This window comes from Prionailurus bengalensis, chromosome A1, assembly GCF_016509475.1.
Source record: "Prionailurus bengalensis isolate Pbe53 chromosome A1, Fcat_Pben_1.1_paternal_pri, whole genome shotgun sequence".
NCBI classification, from domain to species: Eukaryota; Metazoa; Chordata; class Mammalia; order Carnivora; family Felidae; genus Prionailurus; species Prionailurus bengalensis.
In genome coordinates, this window is record NC_057343.1 from 209142219 (window position 1) to 209167660 (window position 25442).

At 34.6% G+C, this 25442-nt stretch overlaps 1 protein-coding gene across 6 annotated transcripts in view; it reads left to right on the top strand.

Moving 5' to 3' along the window:
• Window positions 1-25442, top strand: part of RICTOR (RPTOR independent companion of MTOR complex 2) — a 123699-nt gene that overhangs the window by 63209 nt on the left and 35048 nt on the right. For all 6 annotated transcript variants that reach the window (XM_043599551.1, XM_043599566.1, XM_043599557.1 and 3 more), the window contains 13 exons: window positions 2534-2660; window positions 7531-7700; window positions 12231-12298; window positions 15631-15698; window positions 16937-17019; window positions 18393-18480; window positions 19006-19096; window positions 19204-19270; window positions 19416-19496; window positions 22161-22261; window positions 24659-24824; window positions 25131-25232; window positions 25359-25405. In XM_043599551.1, the coding sequence (XP_043455486.1) occupies window positions 2534-2660; window positions 7531-7700; window positions 12231-12298; window positions 15631-15698; window positions 16937-17019; window positions 18393-18480; window positions 19006-19096; window positions 19204-19270; window positions 19416-19496; window positions 22161-22261; window positions 24659-24824; window positions 25131-25232; window positions 25359-25405 (1259 nt within the window). The remainder of the gene's footprint in view (window positions 1-2533; window positions 2661-7530; window positions 7701-12230; window positions 12299-15630; window positions 15699-16936; window positions 17020-18392; window positions 18481-19005; window positions 19097-19203; window positions 19271-19415; window positions 19497-22160; window positions 22262-24658; window positions 24825-25130; window positions 25233-25358; window positions 25406-25442) is intronic.

A 25442-nucleotide genomic window follows, 5' to 3' on the forward strand; every position in this document is an offset into this window, starting at 1 on the left:
TAAAAAAAATTCACAATTCTAGTAAGAGTGATATTGAAGATAGATTACAATATTTTTGTTACAGGTGAACTATTGCATTGGGACTGTGATTTGACTCTTCAAATTTAAATTTAAAAATTAGATGTATGGATTTTACTTACTCATACAGTCTCTCCTTCTGCCATGATTTTGAGAATTCAAGAAAACCAAATTTGTTTCTGAAGAACAAAAGTAACTTTGGTTATCTGAGTTGATATATGTCAATATTTGTCATACTAGGAATTATGCATGAGCAATTAAAATATATATTAGCATATTAAAAACGAGAAGCCCATCACATATAAACATTTTTATAAAAATAACCATATTTTCCAAAAAGAAACTTAGTGAACACAGTGGCATTACTTGAGATCTTTGAAAATCTCTTAAATGTTTGTCTTGCTAGAAGGTAGTAGCTAGATTGTCATATTTGCCTCTGCACTCAATCTGTTGTGATTTCACATTCTATGGAGCCTCTGGAAGCTTCAGTATATACTTGTGAGAGATGGAGAGTAAAAAAGACAAATAAGGTCTTTGTATTATTATGAAAATAGTTTTAACTTCACAGAATCTCTGAAAATATCCTAGAGACCTATTTTCTGGACCATTCTTTGGGAATTGCTGCTCTAAAAATTGCATTCAGAAGAAAAGACAATTCCAGGTAGATTCAAACAGTTAAATTCAGCTTCTCTGAATTATTCAGTAAATATTTTATTTCAGTTTTGTAAAAGGTTTTGGCACGTTACAATTTAGTTTATAAAACAGCCCAGTAAAAGTAAACATACCCTTTACAATTTAGTAAGGCTATAAGAAAAATACTATTTTCTTCTGTTCTGAAATAACAGAGTTATTTAAGGCAGATATCATTGGTGAATCCAAGAGCAGGAAAATTGCTTATACTTGGTGGTAGGAAGGCTCAGGCTCAGAGGAAGGTATACAGGCTCAGAGGAAGAATGATGGCTCAGGGGTCCTCCTTGGTTTAGCTAAAAGCAGATAGAGTTAAAAGGAAAATATACTTGCTGAGTGAATAGTGGCCAGTATTGGTTAGAGGAACTGTAATTTCCTTGGTAATTTTAACAACCAAAGTACGTATTTCTTTTTTTGAGCAACATCTTGGCAACTGACTTAGTAGAAATTAATATTAACATTACAATGGCTAGGTCATTGTCGTTTTTTGTATGCATTTTAAAAGTTCAAAAATTTTCTGTATAAGTATTAATCTTCTTTATTTTTAAAGAAAAGCAAGAAACATTTGTTGTTTTAGGATACCTTGTTCCATGAATAATTAAGGAATATCCATGTTATTTTTCCTTCTCTTTCACCTGTCTCATTCATTTGGAAGATTTTTTGTTTGCTGGTTCATTTTCAATGTCTCTTGATATTCCCCCCCAATCCAGGAAATCTTTCCTGGGTTTTGTCTCACTCATTTTCTATATAATTTTCCTGCTTTTCGGCTGTTCTTATTCTTTATCCAATTGAAATTCTACTCATTGCCTAATTGAAGCCGCAATGAAGCCATCAATTTTTTTCATGTATTATTTCTTTATTCATGTAATAAGAGATTAACGTATCACAGATTTTTTACAATTGAAAGGGATTCATTTAGGCAAGTCACTTGCCCTTGATACACAGGATTATAAATCCAATAACATCTAGTACAGATTAATTATTCCCACTCCAGGGACCTGTTATTTTGAAATAGTTCATCTACCAAATAGTCTTTATTTATTAAACAGTAATTAACTACATAATTTATTTTCTTTCTGATTTCCAAACTGAAAATATGTCATCTATTTTCAGTATTGCAAATTTGGAATAGATTCCAAATCTATTTTCAGTATTCCAGTTAAACTTTTCATTTAAAGTACGATTCATCCAAAAAGTTTTGTCACCAGATACATACTATTTGCATCATAATTCTTGAAATATTAAAGATCGATTATGGATTACTAACTTTGCCGTCTGCGTAGCAACAAGTCATGGCTAGAGACAGGGAGATTATTAGGCATCTTTGGCAGTAACGTGAAAAAGAATGAGGGTCCAAATTAGAGTTTGGTGGGAGAAAGAGTATGCATAATGAGGTAAATTGGTGGAACATACCTTGGTGGTGATTATATGAGGGGAAGAGTCAGGAATGTTATAGTACAGCAGTGTGTTGACAACTGTTTACCACTGATTTCCTTCGTCTGGGTTCTGAAATGTGTAAAATACAGTGCCTACTCCACAGGAGCTTAGAATCTCAGAAACATTACATCCTGTCAGTTAACTGATTCATAGTCTGAACTATTAGGGAAAAAAAGCCAACATTTTTCCATAGTAATGATTATTAATATCTGTTGCATTAATTATTAGATCTAGTAATCCTTTGAAATGTATCCATGAAGAAGAAGATTAAAATTGATGCTTGGATCTTATAAATATTCTATGGTTGTGAACACCTCAATCTGAACATAATAGGTTTTAAACATGTATTATGAAATAAATAACTTCTTTTTCTGATTCCTCCCTGTTCCAGATGATTACTGTGAATGCTTCCTTGTTTCCTAGCTCTGTGGCCAACTCATTAATAGCAGTTGGAAATGACGGACTTCAAGAAAGAGACAGAATGGTCCGAGCATGCATTGCCATTATCTGTGAACTAGGTCAGAATTGTCTTCAAGTAATACAAATGAGGCGTTTTAGAAAGTATATATATAAGAATGTAACATTTTTAAATGTGAACTGGGTCAGAATTTTTTTCAAGTAATACAAATGTAGTGTTTTATTATTTTTTTTTAATTTTTTTTTTTTTTAAAAAAATTTTTTTTTTTTCAAACGTTTTTTATTTATTTTTGGGACAGAGAGAGACAGAGCATGAATGGGGGAGGGTCAGAGAGAGGGAGACACAGAATCCGAAACAGGCTCCAGGCCCTGAGCTGTCAGCACAGAGCCCGACGCGGGGCTGGAACTCACGGACTGCGAGATCATGACCTGAGCCGAAGTCGGCCGCTTAACCGACTGAGCCACCCAGGCGCCCCAAAAAATGTAGTGTTTTAGAAAGAATATAAGACTATGATATTCTTCAAATGCCTTTCATACATGAAATCTTAGTCATTGATACAAAGATATGAAAAATTTAGCTTATCAGATTTTAGGAATTGTCCAAATTCCAGTAATTAGAATAAAATCCTTTAAAGTCTGGGTCTCAGACATTAGTTAACCACACTGTATCTTGATGTGAGTTAAAACAACAAACTCCATCATACATTAAAGAAGGAAGAAGAATCTAAATGCAGAAGCATTAAAGAGTTAAATGGGGGAAAAAACGGGGTAAAAAATGGATGAATATTTATCTGATCATTGTAAGGAAGAGGAGTCTTGAATTATCAAAAAAAATCAAACAGATTTCAGCAGCTATAGATTTGATTGTAAGGAGACAAGAAAACATGCAGTACTAGAACAAAGAAAGAAAGAAATGGTACAGACATGATTGGCAAATAACTTACTCATATACAGATCAGTAGCAAAAATAAATAATTCTCAAAGAAATACATGGCTAATCAACATATTTAAAAAGTTCAGCCTCTGCTAGGAATTTACCCAAGGTATACAGGAGTACTGATGCATAGGGGCACTTGTACCCCAATGTTTATAGCACTCTCAACAATAGCCAAATTATGGAAAGAGCCTAAATGTCCATCAACTGATAAATGGATAAAGAAATTGTGGTTTATATACACAATGGAGTACTACAGGGCAATGAGAAAGAACGAAATATGGCCCTTTGTAGCAACGTGGATGGAACTGGAGAGTGTTATGCTAAGTGAAATAAGTCATACAGAGAAAGACAGATACCGTATGTTTTCACTCTTATGTGGATCCTGAGAAACTTAACAGAAACCCATGGGGGAGGGGAAGGAAAAAAAAAAAAAAAGAGGTTAGAGTGGGAGAGAGCCAAAGCATAAGAGACTCTTAAAAACTGAAAACAAACTGAGGGTTGATGGGGGGTGGGAGGGAGGGGAGGGTGGGTGATGGGTATTGAGGAGGGCACCTTTTGGGATGAGCACTGGGTATTGTATGGAAACCAATTTGACAATAAATTTCATATATTGAAAAAAAAAAGTTCAGCCTCACTTCAAACCAAAAAATACAGTTTTAAATGGTAAGATAATTTTTTTCCCCACCAAAATTAGAGCTGGTATAGGTTAACATTCACTCTTGGTGTAATAAATTAATGACAGAATTTAAACTAAATAAGAGAATCAGACCCTATTATTGAAGATTTAGAAATACGTTCACAATACCTGTGAATTTAAAGACAAAGTCAGGGGGCCCCTGGGTGGCTCAGTCAGTTAAGTGTTGGACTCTTGATTTTGGTTCAGGTCATCTCAGGGTTGTGCGGTTGAGCTGAGCCTCGGGGGTGCTCAACAGGGGGCGTGGAGCCTGCTTAAGATTCTCTTTCTTACTCTGTGCCTCCCCCACTTGCACACACACTCTTTCAAAAAAACATAAAAGTAAGAAAAATACGACAGTCGGAAATTTAATTAAGGACTTTTTAAAAATTAAGTACTTTTTAAAAAAAGTCTATTTTAGGGGCGCCTGGGTGGCGCAGTCGGTTAAGCGTCCGACTTCAGCCAGGTCACGATCTCGTGGTCCGTGAGTTCGAGCCTCGCGTCGGGCTCTGGGCTGATGGCTCAGAGCCTGGAGCCTGTTTCCGATTCTGTGTCTCCCTCTCTCTCTGCCCCTCGCCCGTTCATGCTCTGTCTCTCTCTGTCCCAAAAATAAATAAACGTTTAAAAAATATATATAAAAAAAAAAATAAAAAAAAGTCTATTTTAATTTTAAGAGAGAGTGTGTAACTGGGGGAGGGGCAGAGAGAGAGAGAGAGAGAGAAAGAGAGAGAGAGAATCCCAGGCAACTGCCAGCTCGGAGCTCAGTGCAGGGTTGATCCCATGAACCATGAGATCATGACCTGAGCTGAAATCGAGAGTCTGATGCTCAACTGCCTGAGCCACCCAGGCACTCCCTAATTAATGACATTTTGAAAATAATAAAAATTTGACATGTCAGTGTATGGGATGCTTGGAAAGCTATATTTAGAGTTAACTTACTGTAAGATGCTTTTATAATTAAGCAAAAAGCATTGAAAATGAGTACGTGAGCCCAAGAAATAGAAAAAGAAGGAAAGAAAATCAATTTCAAGGTAAGCAGGAGAAAAGCAACAATGAAGAGTCTTAATTAAAGAAAAAAATTATTTAAACAATCTATGTCAGGGGCGTCTGAGTGGCTCAGTCAATTAAGTGTCGGACTCTTGATTTTGGCTCAGGTCATGATCTCATGGATGGTGATATCTGAGCCCTGCCCCCAGCTCTGCACTGACAGTGCGGAGCCTGCTTGGGATGCTCTATCTCTGCCCCTTCCCTGCTTGCGTGCACGTGCTCTTGCTCGCTCTCGCTCCCTCTCTCTCTCTCTCTCAAAGTAAATAAACATTAAAAAAATCTGGTAATTGGAAGAGAAACATACACAGGTACACAAACATATACACACTATTGTTTGAAAAACATAGAAACAAAAGATTAATATACAAATGAAGAAGAAAATAGGAGCTTTTTAATTATGAGATAATTTTTATGTATATTTGAAATGAATGGATTTCAATCAACTAAAAATAGAAAATAGTAGATCAAAAACCATAAAAGTACTTGATGAAATAATTGCCTCCAAAAAGACTCATTCAGGTAGTTTTGTCTTAAAAAAATTGTTTCAAGGAACAGAGAGAGTTCTTATATAGTATAATATAAATGAAAGTATTAAAATATGGAAACCTACCAATTTTTTAATGAAACTATCATTTTATATACATATACACATAGATACACGTATACACACACATACCTATACACATACATAAAGTAAAATAATTAGAAGCCTCCTTTGTTTATATTCTAAAATATTTATCTCAGATCAACATTCTATATTCTTTAAAAAAATTTCTTTTAATATTTATTGTGAGAGAGCAAGCGCACGCATGAGCAGGGGAAGCGTAGAAAGAAGAGACCCAGAATCTGAAGCAGGATCCAGGCTCTGAGCTGTCAGCACAGAGACCGATGCGGGGCTTGAACCCACAAGCTGTGAGATCATGACCTAAGCGAAGTCTGACGCTTAACCAACTGAGCCACCCAGGCACCCCAATATTCTGTATTATTTTTAATGGTGGATCTCTATAAATACTATAAACGTTAAATCCTAATTTGTATTGCTAAAAACTTTCAGCCAAGCTAGTAAGTTTAAATAATAAATGAAGTTTATGTGTTGGAAAGAAGATACTCTTTGTAGATGATATATCTGGAAAACTCAATCAGCTGAAAAACAGAACTTTAGTAATTCAATACAGTGGCAACATGTGACAGTATAGATTTGATAGATTTATTTTGTGTTTCTGCAATAATCAGTAAGTATAATAGAAAAAGATACTATTTCCAAAGTAGAAAAGAAAACTGTATATAATAAACTTAGTAAGAAATATGTAAGACTTGTGTGTGTGTGGGGGGGTTACTTTTGACTGTTGAATTTGTCCAATTGATTCTCAATAATATACAACTAACCTATATGGGTCGAAATGAGAACATTGGTTGTCTGTGTAGTGGAAGGGGTGGCGTTAGGGAACTTTCTAGGATGATGAAATTTGTGTATCTTGATTGGATGTTGGTAACGAGAATAAAAATTACTCAAAATTTGTTGAACTGTAGCATTAAGATCTGTGGATTTTACTATATGTAATTATGCCTCGATTTAGAAAAAATAGAAGAAACCTAATTCTAAAATTAAGCTAGAATAAACTGGAGATATCCAACCATGTAAACATTTTTGAGAGACAATAAATGGAAGAGAATGTAAAGGTTTTCATTTCTAATTTATTTTTAAAAAAGCTATTAAGCTAAATTATTAAGAGAGAAAAAAGGAAAAAGAATTGAGTTGCAGACTCTGGTAAGTAGAAAATTTTAGTATATCAGAAGGATAAAAATCAGCCTGGGAAACATGCTGGGATAATTGATTAAACATTTGAAAAAAATTGAGCTATCAATGCAAAACTCAATTTCCTGACAGATTGAAAACTGAAATGGTGGTCAATGAACTCATTTAAAACACACATATGTACGCACATGATCAGAAAATGCCTGATCTTTTAAGGGAGCTGTTTCTGAGCTTAAAATCAGAAGTTAAATTGCAAAACAGATAAAAGGTTTGAAATTGGTTGAAGAATTTCTTGCAATTGATATGGAAGAAGAACTATTCCAGTAAAATATGGACAAAGGACACAAAAAAAGCAATTCAGAGACGTTAAAAAAATTCAGGGTTTGGGGAGGTATATTCAGTGACTCTTATTATATATTATTCATGTTTTAAATGTCTTTGACTAGAAAGTTTTTCAAGTAAGAAAGGAAATTAAGTTTCAAAATAAAATCCCCGATTTATTACTTTTTATTATTTATCTCCTACGTAAATTTATTAAGTTTTTCTTTTTTATTTTAGCACTTCAGAATCCAGAGGTGGTGGCCCTTCGAGGTGGACTAAACACCATCTTGAAAAATGTGATCGATTGCCAATTAAGTCGAATAAATGAGGCCCTCATTACTACAATTTTGCACCTCCTTAATCATCCAAAGACCCGACAATATGTGCGAGCGGATGTAGAATTAGAGGTAGGAACTTTAATATCCTTTTCTAGTTTTAAGATATGACTTTAAGTACATACTTTGAAATTTTTAAGTTAACAGATGCAGCACAGCATTAATTACCAAACCTAAATTAATGAAGACTGGCTTATCCCCAGCAGTATTTTATAACTCATTCAGTTTGGACTGAGTTGAAAATAGTCTTCTCAAGAATATTTCATCAACATGTAAAGTGAAGTTGTTTTTATTTATTATCTGTGAAAACTTTATTAATCAAATTAGAGCACAAGTCAGGTTACATACACATTTGTTTAAGAGAACCATTTCTTTTTAAGAACTTTAGTACGTTGTGTGAATAACTCCTGCTTATTATATACTACTTATTTATTAACCCATGCTAAAATTCTCTGAACTTGGAAATACTTGTTAGCAACTCAAAGAAATAGAGTACGAATCTTTGTTTTTAAAATACTTTACAATTTAATATTTGGGTATGAAATTATGCAAGGTATAAAAGATGTATTCTGTCATGTATCTGTCTAAATTATTTTATGAAAGTTGTCTTAAATCTTGTAGTCTGGTTTTATTAGGGCTAGTAGAAATATTTGAGATTATAAAAGTGACAGCCTTTATAATTAACTAACATATTTAAGTACAATATTCTCCTTAGTTAAGTGATTTCAAATATGTTCATTATTAATGGGAGTCCAATGGGAATAAACTAGCACTTTTGATATGTTTAGCCTGTTTTTTTTTTAATCAAGTAGAAAAACTATAATTTTAGCATTGGTGAGACAATTATAGTAAAGGAAGGTAATATAATAGGCCTGTTTATTATTCCTATGTAATTGTAAAGCAGATTAGCAAAGACTTAAGTGAAAAAAAAAAAACCCTCAAAAGAATATGGCAGACATTTAAGTACACTAGTGTCTTTGCTTGTATATACTTCTTTAAAACCACAAATGTTAGTTCTTTTTTCCTTTAACAAGATTTCCCCAGAATAGCATAGTAATTTGGAGCATAGACTTTGTACTATACAGATCTGGTTTTGATTTTTTTGCTCAGTGGCCTATTAGATTTATGACTTTGACTAAGTTATAAGCCTTTCTTGGGCCCATTTTTGCTTAGGTAAAATGAAGGTCATGGTTTTCAACTCAAAAGATTTATTGTGAACAGTAAATACTATAATAATAATAGTAGTGGTAGTAACACCAGCCGACACTCATGTAATGCTTATAATGAGTTAGACAGTATTTCTGGGTACTTTATATATGTTGATTCTAATGTACATAAAATGTTTTATTTAATACCTAGCACATAGTAAATATTCAACGAATATTGGTTACCCTGGATATTATTCATCATCATTATGTAGTGTGCCAAGAGAATATTGTCCTCACTTTTATTAATTGTATGTTACAAAATGTGATTCTGATTTGATACTTTGATTTCCATTTACTACATACAGAAGAACTGTTTTCATTGCTACTGTCTCTATTGTTAGCCCCAAATCTTCCTCCTCTTAAAAATCCCTTTTTAAATTTACCCTGGCATTTATTTCTACTATCTGGGATACGTTTTAGCCTCAGACAGAAAAATGTATGGATTTAATATAATAGTGTTATCAGAATAGACAGTCTATCAGGGTTGTAAATTAATTGTAATTTTTTTATAGTAAATTTTAAAAAATGTATTTTTTAAACTCTTACTTCAGAGTAGAATGGGATAGCTCATAGCATCTGTTATGGAAACTAGAAAAGCTGAATAATTAGGAAAGTCATATATTTAAAGCAGTATAGAGCTGTGTAAGCAGTAAAATTCTAGACAAGGAAGATTCTTTGAGAGTTGCCCTGAGCACCTAGAGGTGCCTTTGGGGCATTTGCAGATTTGGGGCCTAGGCTAACGGCTAAGAACATGACGTGGGCCTGGTAGAAGACCAGACTTACTTGGCAGTCATGCAGGTATGGAGTGACAAGCCTAGAAACAGGAAAATTCCTCAGACCACGTCTGATTTACCCCTTTAGACATTTGCTGAAACAAGACTGTGCAGGGCAAAGACTGTGATGTCCAGTCCTGAGGAAAGCATGGTGGAATATGCTGCAGCTCCCAGTGCATGCAATTGCAGATGGCCTGTAGGAGGGGCCGTGGGCAAAAGTTGGAAGGCCTAAAAGTCGTGAATTTACACTGGTTATACGCAACTACTTTTTTTCTTGGGGCCACTTATTGATTAATATATAATTAGAAGCTGAAAATCCAGGTAGGCCTTTGCTGGGATCAGAAAACCAAAAGAGCTTTTGGCATTTGTGTGGTACTAAGGTGACAGAATTGGATCTTTCATAGCTGATTTCCTGTTCTTGACACTTCCCAAATTCTGAAGCCATTCTGGGTGGATAGCTAAAGATCTAAGTTCAAAACTTAGGAAATATGTAGAAAAGATCCCTAGTCTCTTATTGCTGAGGAGAGAAATAGTGGCTAAGCTCTGTTGAAAGCACCGGAAGATCATACTTCAGGAACATAGGAAAACCAAAGGTATACTTAGTCTCAGAATTACAAGGTAGTCTCAATTTAACTCGGTTGGTGATAAGGATAAGATGATCACCACCAGCCCCCATTAATCTACCTAACAGAGGAAAGGATAAACCACCTCTGGTTGAGATAACATCGCTTAGACCTTTTATAATATTCACAATACCTGACATTCACTTATTAATTTGAGTGTCATGCAAAAAGATACAACCATATGACTAAAAACCCAAAAGAGAAACATGCCCACAGGTGATCCAGATAGTGCAGGTAGAGGGAAAAGATTTTAAAACAATCATGAGTAATTTGTTCAGGAAAATGAAGGAAGAAAATAGATGAAATAATGGAGAATTTCACCAGATAATTGGAATATACAAATGAATTCAATGGATGTTCTCGTACTGAAAAATAGAATACCTGAAATTCTGAACTCAATGAAAAACTCATTTTGGACAAGAAGATATTATTAGTAGATTGGAGGAAAAGTCAATAAAAATATCCAGGGTAAAGCACAGAGCGGGGACAAGAAGGAAACGAACAGAACACAACAAAAGTGATAAAACAGAACTTTGTCTTTAGAGAAGAAAGAGAAAATGGGCAGAAGCAAATATCTAAAGAGACAGTGGCCAGAACTTTTGTTTCTAAAAGTGATAAAGCTTCATGTTCACAAAGCTTAGAAAACTCCAAATAAGGAAATACGAAGAAAACAACATGTATGCACATCATGGTAAGATTGTTGAAAACCAAGATAAATAAAAATCTTGAAAGCAGCTCCAGGGGGAAAAGAAAAAACAAAAAGACATCACTTTCAAAGGAACGTAATAGCTGATAGCTGATTCCCAACAGAAATCATGGAAACTAGGAGATGGTAAAATGGTATCTTTAGAATACCCAAAGAAAGAAACGCCAGCCTAACCCAAAGAAAATGTCTTTCAAAAACAAAGGGAAAATACAGATGTTTGAGGCTAAGAAAAATGAAGAAAAGACCAAAGAGAATGTAAAGAAACAGTACGCTTTCTTGGATTATTTGCCCTTATGTCTGGAAGACACTGTAACAGCCCAAGGGGAGAGGTACATGTGGGAGGAGCTGAGCTCTGTTGCCAACTAACTAGCACATTGTGAGTGAACCATCTTGAAACAGTCTTCAGGTGACTCTGGTTTTGACAGTATTTTGACTGCAGTCTTGTGAGGGACCCTAAACCATAACTGCATACCTGAGCCTCTAGTAGATTCCTGACTCACAGAAACCATATGAGATCATAAATATTTATTGTTTCAAAAATGAGACACACAAAGAATGAAAGAGTAAGGGGAGTCCTCAGAAGGAAAATGATCTAAGACAAATAAGGAAATGTTGGAAGGAATGATGCATGATAGAAAAGGCACAGAGGTGACTAAATATAAAAGAATACCGATTGGCAAAAGTCATTTTAATAATGTCTTATGTATTTTAAATTCTGTTTAATATTAAAAATTAGACCACAGTAATGCAGGAGGCACAATGGGAGGGATGGTAAACCTGATACAGTGGTTAAAAGTTTAAAATGAGTGAGTTTAGCAAGATGCTGAATACAAGAGCAATATACCAAAATAACTTGGATTTTTTTATACTAGCGTGAAAAGAAGAATGAATTTATAAAATAAAACCACTTAATAATGTTCAAAAAGAAGCAAAACTAAGTCATAGTTTTAAAAGTCAGGATAATAATCTGGGGGTAGGTAGTGACTGAGTCGAAAGAAGGAATAAGGAGACTTTAAGGATGCTAATGTTTTCTTCCTCTGGTGCCAGTTATAGGAATGTGCTTAGTTTGTGCTTAGTTACACCTCAATTTAAAAGTTAAAAAATTCGATTGGTACATGAAAAAAATCACTCAAGTATATTCCTTGATGATGAATTTGGAGAAATAAGTCTCTCAAATAGTATACCCAATCAAAGATATAGATAAGTGAAATTAACTTTAACTTATTACAGGAAGAATGCATTTTATGATAAGGACCATTTTTCTTCTTCTTTTTCTCCTTTATTTTTATTAGCGAATTTTAGCACCCTATACCGATTTTCACTACAGACATAGTCCAGATACAGCTGAAGGACAACTCAAGTAAGTACCACTGGTTCCTAATAACTTACAAGGAAGTGTGTTGCTGTTAAAGCTTTTAGATTTGCCTGATTGCTTGTAGAGCCAGAACATGTAAATTTAAATAAATTTCCTGTTTCATGGAGTTATGTTATAGTTCTCATAATATAATTAACTGTGGTTTAAAAAATTAAAAATAAGCTATGAGAAATTTAAAGACTTGGAATTAAGCTCTTAATGAAAAAAATATAAGATGGGCTGTGGTAGAAACCTAGATCTTTGTTTTTCTCTTGTATGTATTTTTAGCATAATTGCATTGAGAGGCTAAAAGAATGAAAAACGAAAGGGAATAGAATGAAGAGCTACCCTAACAAACTGAGTAAGCAGAAAGATATACTCTGTAGAATTTTGAAAGTAAAGTTAGTAAGGAAATAAAAGGAGAGAGAGAAAAGGTTGTTTTCTAGAAATAGGGTAATTTTCAGAGTTTTTTTTGGAGAGAAAAGCACATGTTCACTAGGTATTCTGAGATAACTGTAAATTGATTCAGGGAATCAGTGTATTATCAATGTATTAATGTATTATCTGTGAAGATTTTGCAGAGGGCATAATTACAATAAATATATTATGAAGTGTATTTCTAGTAGAATTGTTGGATTGCAGACATAAATAAGCACTTACTTGATAGATAGTATACAACTTAAAATTCTTAAGTTTTAGAATATTACGAAACGGAGATTTTTTTTTTTTCATTTTTCTGAAATAGTGGTTTTAGATCTTTAATCACTTCTATCCCTGTGGACTCATCACACCCTAACATTTCATGATCTGAGCTAAGAAATCAAAAAAGATGTTCTCTAAGACTTCTCAAACCTTACTTCTTATGGATTGGGATTCTTTTAGCCCCTTTCTTGGCTTTTCCTTATGATACTTAGCATTGTCCTTCTTGATGGGAGAAATACACTTTCTATTGCTACATGACAAATTACTATGAATGTAACAGCTTAAAATAACATCAGTTTATTAACTCATAGCTCAGTAGGTCATAAGTCTGCACAACTCTTATCTGGGGATTCTGATGAAAAATCCATTTCCAAGCTCATTCAGGTTGTTGGCAGAACTCACTTCCTTGCTATTGTAAAACTGAGTTCTTGGTTTCCTTGCTGTCAGCTGGGCCTACTCTCAGCTTCTGGAAGCCACTCTCTTTCTTTGGCACATGGCTCCCTCTGTCTTCAAACAGAAAAAAATTCCTGGAACCCTTTACTTTGAATCTCTCTGACTTTCTCTTCTACCACCAGCTGGCGAAAGCTCTCCAATTAGATCAAGCCTACCAGATGATCTGCCAGGCTGTATAACATAAATTAGTCACAACGTGGCAGTGATACCATATTCACAGTGTCGAGGGATTAAGGCATAGAATCTTCAGGGGTTGGAGGACGTTTTTAGAGTTCTGTCTACCAGGATGAATGAGAGATGAGCCTGGGTATTTTTTTAGAGTTGGAGAGGGAAAAGTACATTCCACCAAAATCCTTCCTTACCTGTTTGGTTCTACATATTCATTAAGTTCCTAGAGTATGGGTATTTCCTAGAGTATAGGTACATTATGGCCAGGAAACAAGGAAATGAGTGATTTTTAAAAAAAAATGCTACAAATTTATTGAATATGTTAGAGAATGGATTACCAGGCAGTCACTATAGGTGTGTCATTCACATTTTTTTAAATGTTTGTTTGTTTGTTTGTTTGTTGAGAGAGAATGCATGAGCAGGGCCCCTCTCTCGCTCGCTCTCCCTCTCTCTCTCTCTTCCTCTCGAGAAACAGAGATCCCAAGACAGAGATCCCCTAGAGAGACAGAGGATCCCAAGCAGGGTCTGCACTGTTAGATAAGCCTGACACTGAGCTCAAACTCAGGAACCCTGAGATCATGACCTAAGCTGAGACCAAGAGTCAGACACTTAACCAACAAAGCCATCCAGGCTCCCTTGTCACTAACATTTTTAAGAGAAGGAGCACCAGAAGCTTTATCCCATAGTTGTCCAGTTCTCATTCCTTTCACCACCTCATCTCCTCATTTCAGTTTCTGTTGCATTCTCATTTATTTGATGCTGCCAAGCTTAGGGTGGCTTATTTGTGTTTATTGTTAAGTGTTTCATTCCTCTTTTGTAGACTCTGATTGCTCACCATTCTTTTAACTTGATTTTCTGTCTTTTTTTTTAATCCCCTCTGTTTTTGCTTTCTAAGTTCTCAATTTCTGTATTCTCAGACCTGTTTAAGGATTTTATTAGGAAAGAAAAAAGATAGCACAGAAAAAACCAGACACAGAATAGAGGTGGGGTTGAGGTGGCATAAATAGTGTAAGATTGCTATTAAGTATTGAAACTGGCCATAAGCCATACATGGAAAATATATAATGAATGTAAATAGTTATATTGCTTAATTAGCGGTCATGAACTATTGTATGGGAAAGAACAAGTGAGACAGTTTGGATATACAATTTTAAGAGAAGAAAGCAGCTGTTGATATTAATATCTAGTTTTTTAATAATATCAGTGCATAAATGGGTTGTTGGGCTTGCTTGTTAGAAATGTTCAAATAAATTTGGGCAAGAAGTTTCAAGTAAAGAGAATACACGTTGGGGCACCTGGCTGACTCCATCGGAAGATCATGTGATTCTTGATCTTGGGGTCTTGAGTTCAAGCCCCACGTTAGGAGTAGAGGTTAAATAAATAAATACTTAAAGGATTACATGTGGCAAAAGTAAAAGGTAATTTTCTTTGCTAAGCCTTGTGACAGAGATACTTATTAAATAGGGTGTTGCTGCTTCTAGTGCTCAAATTTTTTTTTTTTTTTAACGTTTATTATTGAGAGACAGAGAGAGACAGAGTGTGATCAGGGGAGGGGAAGAGGGAGAGGAAAACACGGAATCTGAAGCAGGCTCCAGGCTCTGAGCTCTCAGCACAGAGCCCGATGCGGGCTTGAACTCACGAACCGCAAGATCATGATCTGAGCCGAAGTCGGACGCTTAACTGACTGAGCCACCCAGGCACCCCTCTAATGCTCAATTAAAGGTGTTAATGAGGTATCTAAGAATAGTTTTCAGAAAGAGTAGAAAAAGTCGAACTAAATTAAAAGTGGAATTTATAACTTATTTTAAACCAATATGTTGGGAATTTTAAATTGGGGTGGGAGTCAGTATATAATTGGGTAATTTTCTTTGAGGTAGATTTTTTTTTTTAACGTGTTATTTTTTGTGTGAACATTTAAATGTTAATAATAGGTTTTTTTCTAATACAGTAGAAAAAAATCACACTTTTTTATTTTAACATTTAATTTCTTGGGTCTCTGCTCCACTTTCAAACAGAGAAGACAGAGAAGCGAGGTTTCTAGCCAGTAAAATGGGAATCATAGCAACATTCCGGTCATGGGCAGGTAAGTTACTCTGCTGCTTTAACATCCAGTAAGAAAAACTTGATTATTTTTTCATATGTTAAATTACTATTGCGTCATCTGATTTAGATGTTAACCTAGTCTTAACTTTATACATTATTATTAGAGTCAGAGGGATTTGTACAAAATTATTAAAATGGTCTATTTGTAAGTCAGTGTGCTAATGATTACCAGAGCAATTAAAAAGTCTTCCTGTGGACATGAGCTTTCATTTGTTCTGGGTAAATACCCAAACAGAATTTCTGGGTCACAATGTAGATGCATGTTTAGTTTTTTTTGTAAGGAACTGACAGACTTTTTCTCAGCATACTTACACCATTTTGTACCCCCATCGTCAGTGTGAGAGTTCCAGTTGCTCTGCATCCTTGCCAGCATTTCGTGTTGTCTTTAATTTTAGCCGTTCTGATGGGTGTATAGTGGTATCTCATTGGGAATGTTAGTTGGATTTCCCCAATGACTGAATATTGATTATTTTGTCCGTGTTTATTGGCTCTTCACATAACTTCCTTTGTGACATAATAATGTGCTTAAAATTGTTTGATTTAATTATTTCACTTAAAATTTTGATCTATAAAGATTAATTGAAGTCTGTCAGGTACAGCCTTTTGTGCATTCAATAAATTTTAGAATTAAACTTTTTTTTTTTCAACGTTTTTATTTATTTTTGGGACAGAGAGAGACAGAGCATGAACGGGGGAGGGGCAGAGAGAGAGGGAGACACAGAATCGGAAACAGGCTCCAGGCTCTGAGCCATCAGCCCAGAGCCCGATGCGGGGCTCGAACTCACGGACCGTGAGATCGTGACCTGGCTGAAGTCGGACGCTTAACCGACTGCGCCACCCAGGCGCCCCTAGAATTAAACTTTTAAAAGACAAAAGCCAAGCAAGTTTTTCACTCCACTTTAGGTTAAGAAGGTATTATATAAGAAAGACGGAATGTTGTCTTACTCTCTCTGGTATTACTTTCTGAAAACCAGTCATCAGTAAACAGGAGTAGTAGACAGAGTCATGAACATTTTTGGGTATGAAACAAATAGAAGAAGGAATTTAAATGATAAAGTTACTAATAATCTCTAGTCAACAGGGAAATGTTACTTCTGATAACCAAATAATAGCACAGTTTTGGAAATTATTTGGAAAGATACTGCAGATTTTATATTATGAATACTATAGATTTTTTTTGAAATTCAAATCAGTAATTTCCCTTTTTATCCTTTGTAGGCATTATTAATTTATGCAAACCTGGAAACTCTGGGATCCAGTCTCTAATTGGAGTACTTTGTATACCAAATATGGAAATAAGGGTAGGTAAAAGTTACTCTAATTGTTTTATTCCTAGGCTTTTAACAGAGGAGATTATTTGTTCAAAAAAAAAAAAAATCTGTTTCAGGTGTTGCCTTTTCCTTATTCTATATCATAGGTCATTTAAAAAAACACATGAATAGGGGTCCCTGGGTGGCTCAGTTAAACGTCCAACTTCAGCTCAGGTCATGATCTCATGGTTCTTGAGTTCTAACCCGTGTTGGGCTTTGTGCTGACAGCTCGGAGCCTGGAGCCTGCTTCAGATTCTATGACTCCCTCTGTGTCTCTGCCCCTCCCCTGTTAATGCTCTGTCTCTCTCTCCAAAAATGAATAAACATTAAAAAAATTTTTTAAACAAATACATGAATAAATGTATACTGCTTAGTTGAATCCTAAGGATAATGTGAAAAATTTGAAATACTGATGTTGTTAGGAACTGTGGCTGTACTAAAAACTGGATTAAAATATGAAATCAATTGTACTTTATTCATTAAAAAATGCAAACAATGTGGAAGGGCATTCTCATAAAAGGTTCAAGCAGTACAGAAATATATTTAGTAAAAACTAAATACAGTATTTATGTATCTTATGCCTTCTAACTTATGTTTTCATAATGTGTATGAGTGGCGGTTTTGATTAAAATTAGTTTAATATTTATATGCTTATTAGATATATTCCTAAATTATTAATGCATAACAATTTATATTAAACAGCTGAAACAAATTGAAATTGGAGGAAAAAAATTCTTTGGTGGTTCTTCCTTCTCCACTTAAATGTTTTTGTTTTAATTGTGTTCAAAAGAATAAATTTGCCCTTTTCTTGTTTTTCTTTGTTTGAACCAAACCTGGAGTTTAAAAATATTAGAAAATATTAGCCAATGGTGCCTTGCTTAATGTGAAGTGAAAAGCATTTAGAACGGAAGTGGAAGGATGTGATTGTAGATGGAAAGACCTATAAGCAGGGAGCTAAAGGTTAGGGCAATTCATTTGACTGCTTACTTAGCAGATGGTGAAAGAACATGGTTTTGGGAGTCTGGCCAACTCAGATTTGACTCCTGATTTTAGTATTGATAGCTCCATGACCTTGGGTAAATTACTTTTAACCTGTAAATCTATTTCTCCATATCTACTACAATGGGGATAATAAAAGATTTATTGGAAAGATTAAATCGTGTATATAGTAAGTATGCTGTAGTTATCTCTTGTGTAATACAGGCCTGATATGGTAATTTTCTAACATACAGTAGTTTTGTCTTAATCAGTATTTTATTCTGTGAATAGGACATTTAATAAAATCTTTTTTCAATTTTTTAGTTTCTTAATTTAAATGATTCATTCCATAAAAATAAATGGACTGTATTTATTTGCACTTGTAGCGAGGTCTGCTTGAAGTACTCTATGATATATTTCGTCTTCCTCTACCTGTTGTGACTGAAGAATTCATAGAAGCGCTGCTTAGTGTAGGTAAGTATCAAAGTACATTTGTATCTGTTCCTATATTGTAATTTTTTTAATGGTTTATCTGATAGAGGCAGAGTCCTTTAAAAGCAAAATAGTGAACTAAATATTAAATATCATCTTCTTATTGCATCATCATGGAATTGATATGAAAATAAAATGTCAAATAAATTTCTAAAAATAAGAAATCAAAAATTTTTTCTCATGACCCTAGCTGTTGCATATGAACAGTGAAATTAACAGAAAGATGGACAAATTTGAAAGGAAGAGAGGAGATAAGAAACTGATGTAATTCTCAGATTAGATTATCTCATTCTCATTTCATTTTAGCCAAATGACTCCTAAGTCCCAAAATGAAAGAAGTTTAGATCTGTGTACATCAAGAAATCAGTTTTTTCTGAATGCCTTTTCAGTCTATTTATTTAACTAACATTTTAAAACATTATTTATAGCCTGACTAGCTGATGGTTAACTGATACGTTTTAGTGATTTTTTTCATTTTTTTCTAACCACCTGGTTTTAACTATTTAGATCCAGGCAGATTCCAAGACAGTTGGAGGCTTTCAGATGGCTTTGTAGCAGCCGAGGCAAAAACTATTCTTCCTCATCGTGCCAGATCCAGGTAGAATTTTGAGAAATAGTTCAAATTTATTAGTTACTGTTTTTATGTTCAATTATGTAATATATTGAACAGTATTTAAACTGATTCTGTGCTGTGTTTATTTCTAGGCCAGACCTCATGGATAATTACTTGGCGCTGATACTCTCTGCATTTATTCGTAATGGACTTCTAGAGGCAAGACTTAATAAACCTTAACTTTATTTTATTTTTTAAAATTTTCTCTGACAGAGTTCTTTCAGAGCAACAGGCATATATGATGCATACATTTCTTCCTAGATACTATTTTGCAACTATAATATTTTCTTTCTTATTTTCAAAGGGCTTGGTTGAAGTGATAACAAACAGTGATGACCATATCTCAGTTAGAGCTACCATCCTCTTAGGAGAGCTTCTACATATGGTAAGTTCACAACTCCTGATTATGTTTCATACCATTTACTGTTTTAATTTATAAAAAGGTTATTTTAATAATGTTACTTTGTAGTACCTCAAAAAGTAAAGTTCATTTTTTATTTGTCTTTACATTGCAAAGAGCCTTGATGCCTTGTATTTATCTATACGTGTGTGTGTGTGTGTGTGTGTGTATTTATGTATAGGCTAGTTTTATAAATGGAACAAATGTAAAAATTAAAAGTACTGAATATTGGGACGCCTGGGTGGCTCAGTCTGTTGAGCGTCCGACTTCGGCTCAGGTCATGATCTCACAGTCTGTGACTTCGAGCCCCGCATCGTGCTCTGTGCTGACAGCTTGGAGCCTGGAGCCTATTTCAGATTCTGTGTCTCCCTCTCTTTCTGCCCCTCCCCTGCTCATGTTCTGTCTCTGTCTCAAAAATAAATAAAAAACATTAAAAATAAAAAAAATTTTAATAAGTACTGAATATTGATTTTTATACTCACTTTTGATACTGACATTTTGAATCCTATAAATCTTAATGTATCTCAGAAAGATATTCTGCCTAATAAGCAAGAAATTACAAAACTAGATATTTTTATCAGGTAGCAGTAGAAATAATATGGCAATCAGTGCCTGAATTTTATTCATTATATTTTTAAAATATTTCTTGTGTCGAGTTAGCCTAACATGCAGCATATACAGTGTGCTCTTAGCTTTGGGAGTAGATTCCCATGATTCATTGCTTACGTTCGACACCCGTGCTCATCCTAACAAGTACCCTCCTCCATGCCCATTACCCATTTTCCCCACACTCGCCTCTCGCTCCATCAACCCTCAGTTCTCTGTATTTAAGAGTCTCTTATGATTTGCCTCCCTCTCTGTTTGTAACAATTTTTTTCCCTTCCCTTCTCTCATGGTCTTCCGTCAAGTTTCTCAGATTCCACATATGAGTGAAAACATATGATATCTTTCTTTCTCTGACTTATTTCACTTAGCATAATACCCTCCAGTTCCATCCACATTGTTGCAAATAGTGCCTCAATTTTAGAAAACTTTGTGAAAATTTTCTAAATAGAACTCCCTTGTTTGAACACATTTTTCTCTGCACACTTGTGGGTTGAGGTTTAGAGGGTGAGAATCCTTTTTTTTTTTTTCTTTGCCTTGATTTTTGTGACATCAGTAACTTCTGGAAAAAAGGAGCTAATAAAGTGATCTGACCATTCTCTAGTCCCAGCAAATCAAGGAATGGGAGAACTGATTGTTTGCAAGATAGAAATTCCTGTTTCTAGGTCACCTATTTGTTAATAGAATGCTAAATAAAAGGAACCACTTTCAATTCATTAAGGAAGAAGTAACCCTGTGGCAAATCTTTTAAAATTATGTTATGGTTTTCTCTTATTGGCAGAATACTTTTTATTTCTGTTGTTTCAGTCCTCCCCACCCCTAGTGTTTTGTATTTTTTTTTTCCACATAGCAGCTGGGCTCTGTGAGTGAGATAAAGAGAATTAAACAGAGTTTAAGAACTGTCTTGTTGGGGCGCCTGGGTGGCTCAGTCGGTTAAGCGGCCGACTTCGGCTCAGGTCATGATCTTGCAGTCTGTGAGTTCGAGCCCCGCATCAGGCTCTGTATTGACAGCTCAGAGCCTGGACCCTGTTTCAGATTTTGTGTCTCCCTCTCTCTGACCCTCCCCTGTTCATGCTCTGTCTCTCCCTGTCTCAAAAATAAATAAAACGTTAAAAAAATAAAACTAAAAAAAAAAAAGAACTGTCTTGTTTATCAGGGAGTTGTTCAGCCGTGTGCTGCATTCTCATTCAGCCTATCCATGGAGGAATTAAGTAATATTACAGGTTTCTCAGATCTGATTTTTATTTTAATTCTTAGTATATCATTTTCTATAAGGTTATCAATATCTAGAATTAGTTGCTTTTATTTTTTTTTTTAATTTTTTTTCAACATTTATTTATTTTTGGGACAGAGAGAGACAGAGCATGAACGGGGGAGGGGCAGAGAGAGAGGGAGACACAGAATCGGAAACAGGCTCCAGATTCTGAGCCATCAGCGCAGAGCCTGACGCGGGGCTCGAACTCACGGACCGCGAGATCGTGACCTGGCTGAAGTTGGATGCTTAACTGACTGCGCCACCCAGGCGCCCCTAGAATTAGTTGCTTTTAAATGAAGGATTTTTTAAAAATAAATTTCATCTGTTCCTTTCCTCCCTGACCAGAGTTCTATGATTCCCTTGAAATATAAAAGCTGGTCATTTTAAGTGTATTGGTGTTAGTTCATTGTTTATTATCTTTCTTGATTGATAGAAAGCAAATTGAGTGGTGGGTTTTGTTTAGAAAGCAGGATTAATTATAGCACTGGATCTAAATTTTGATATGTAATCCTTTTAAATCATTTAAGAATTGAATTTAATTGATTACTGCTTAAAAATTATAAAGTTATAATGTAGGATCTATAAAATTTGGAGTTTTATTAATGTGAGTCTGTATCTTTATTCTGTCTCATCCTTGTTGAAAGTAGATAAGATAAAAAATTATAAATAAGTGTACTGGAAAGTCATTAAGTTAATTTCATGAGTAAAGCCTTTAGTATTTTATATATGGATATTCTAGAATAAAATATTTCTACTTATCAACTCTTAAAAAATGTTATGTTTCATCTTAGGCAAATACAATTCTTCCTCATTCACATAGCCATCATTTGCACTGCCTGCCAACCCTAATGAATATGGCTGCATCTTTTGATATCCCCAAGGAAAAGAGACTGTAAGTATCAGAGCTCTGTAGCAAAGATTGTGTCTGATATTAATACCCACTTAGATGACCTTCTCTTCTTTTTAAAATTTTTTAGGTTTTTTTAAATTGATTTTTTAGGGAAGCCTCATAGGTAAAGGAAAATTAATAGTATTATTTAATAATTTGTATTTTAGGCTACCAAGTATTATAGCTTAGTAAAATCAGGTTTTTCTAGCATATTTCTGGACAAGGACATCCATCTACTTCATCATTAAAATTGTTGGCTGAGAATTTTTTTGACTGTTTTATGTTTTCAGCAGCAATTCAGGCTCTTTTTTTAATGTCTAAAATATTTCAAGTTAACAAAGCACAAATATTAACAATGTATTCTTTTATGTGTGTAATTAAAAATGTTGGAATTTAGTAACTCATACTGTAGGCATTGAAGTAAACTAAACTCTTAATACTGAAGTAGATACTACAAACAGAATTTTTAACCAAGAGTATGGTAATACAGCTGTAGCTCTGGTGGAATTTCAGTGCTAATAATAACATGTAATTTAAAAGGTAAAGATGAAGAAGCTTGATTGGAAAGTGCTAGTAGGAATCTTTTCATTTAGTTAAGATTATGTCTAAGCAGGGGTGTTTTTTCTTTTTTTTTTTTTATTCTGCCTATTATCAGAGAAATCTATATATTTGGACTTTTTTTGGTAACGTTAGTAAAATGCAGTTCATTAGCTATTCAGAACTATGAATTTTTATTAACAGTTACACATTTCTTCAAAGTTAGCTTTTGGGTGCCTGGGTGGCTCAGTTGTTAGGCATCTGACTTTGGCTCAGGTCATGATCTCATAGTTGGTGAGTTTGAGCCCCACATCAGGTGAGCTCGAGCCCTGCATTGGGTAACACATGAGCCCCGCTTCGGGTGAGCACAAACCCCGCTTCGGGCTCAGCTCATGCCCTGCTTTGGGTAAAACACAAGCCCTGGGTGAGCCCTGCTTCTCTCTCTCTCTCTCTCTCTCTCTGCCCCTTGCTCATTTGTACTCTCTCTGTCTCTCAAAAAAAAAAAAAAAAAAAAGTTTTTTAAATTCAAAAGTACGTATATGGGCCTCACTATAAATAAATAATGTATTTACTTATTAATTTTAATTTTACCTATGAATATACTATTACTTAGTAGACTGAAGATCCCTAAAAGCCATAGGGATCATCTGTCTCAATTCTAACTCTAGGCTTCCATTAGTACTGATAGCTTTCAACTTTTTTCTTTGTTAAATGTATTAATGTAAACAATCTCTACATCCAATGTGGGGTTCGAACTCATGACCCTGAGATCAAGAGCGGTATGCTGTACTGACTGAGCCAGCCAGGGCTCCCCTTTCAGTTTTTATTTTAGTAGTTAATATGATGGAAAAATGTATTTCCCAAAGCCTGGTAGACCTAAACTTTCTGGGTTAGATTATGGCCATGAATTTTAGGGTTTATGAAGAATTCAAATTTACCTTCAAAATTTCAGTAATAACAGTCTTATAATGGCTTTTGTTTTTGTTTTTCTTAGCTCAGCAAGCTCTCTTTACTTCTAAATACTTGCTAATCTGAACACATCTCAAGGTTTTTAAATTTTAAATCTGATTTGTATTTACCAGAACTTCTGTAGTTGAGACTTGATTGCCACCAGATTCTTGAGAACTGTGCTTTTATGTACCACAAACAAGGAATTAAAAACAATATGTGAAAGGATACCATTTACAGTTGTATATCAATGGGGGAAGTAGAGACTGTACAGGTTGATACTGGAATCATCGATTATCCACAGGGAGTAGAAATGAAATATTCCAGTGTCATACCATAAATAAAAATCAGTTTCAGATGTATTAAGGATTTAAATGTGATAAGAGAGTTTTTTAAACTTTTATAAGAAAATAGAGAACACTAGATTTCAGACTTTGTAGTTCTTAAAACCAATAATATAAAAAGTGCCCACCGCCACAGGAAAAATGGTTAGTAAATACATATTTAGTTGGCTCTAAATAATTTGTGTTTCTTCATACAAATCAGCAGTGTTCTTGATATTTTTTTCTTTGTGGTTCCAAATTTGATTAAATGATTTACTTTTTAGTAACAATCTCTGGCCTTGAATTTATGTATTTTACTGGAGTAATTTACCAGATTGATCTCTTTAAAATTATGCTAGCTTTGGGGCACCTGGGTGGCTTAGTCAGTTGAGCATCTGACTCTTGATTTCAGCTCAGGTCATGATCCCAGGGCTGTGGGATTGAGCCCTGCAACGGGCTCTGCGCTGGGCATGGAGCCTGCTTAAGAACCTCTCTCTCTCTCTCTCTCTCTCTCTCTCTCTCTCTCTCTCTCAGTAGATAGATAGCATAATGCTAACTTTGCTACAAAACTAATTCAGTTTTTTTTCATTAGGCGAGCCAGTGCAGCCTTGAACTGTTTAAAACGCTTCCATGAAATGAAGAAACGAGGACCTAAGCCTTACAGCCTCCATTTAGATCACATTATTCAGAAAGCAATTGCAACACACCAGAAACGGGATCAGTATCTCCGAGTCCAGAAAGATATATTTGTTCTTAAGGTACTGACATGAAATACCGCAGGTTTTAACTTAGTTTCCTAATTTTTTAGCCGATGGATTTTAATGTGCATATACTTGCTTGAGTTTGCAGTTTTATTCATGCTTATGGATCTTCAAATGGCATTTCAGTTTTATAATGACCAGGTAGTTTAGAGCTATGTTTTTATAACTTTTTAAAGTTAAAAAGCCTTCACAATTCATCCTTAAATGAAAAATCTTTCTTTTTATTTTTAAAATTTGAACTTAGTCTTCTCAATGTGAAGATAATTTGCTTTAATTTTCCTTATTACTTTCTGATGGTCTTAGGATACAGAGGAAGCTCTTTTAATGAACCTTAGAGATAGCCAAGTCCTTCAACATAAAGAGAATCTTGAATGGAATTGGAATCTTATAGGGACCATTCTTAAGGTATGGCAGGATACTTCTTGGTCATGGCTTGATTGGCTTCATTTTATTATTCATTGTAATTCATCACAATTAAATGTTTGGGAATTGATAAATACATGTATGATATAACATATTATGTTTTTCTAGTGGCCAAATGTAAATCTAAGAAACTATAAAGATGAACAGTTGCACAGGTATGTAACAACTGTTTTGCATTTAAATCGAAAGAAC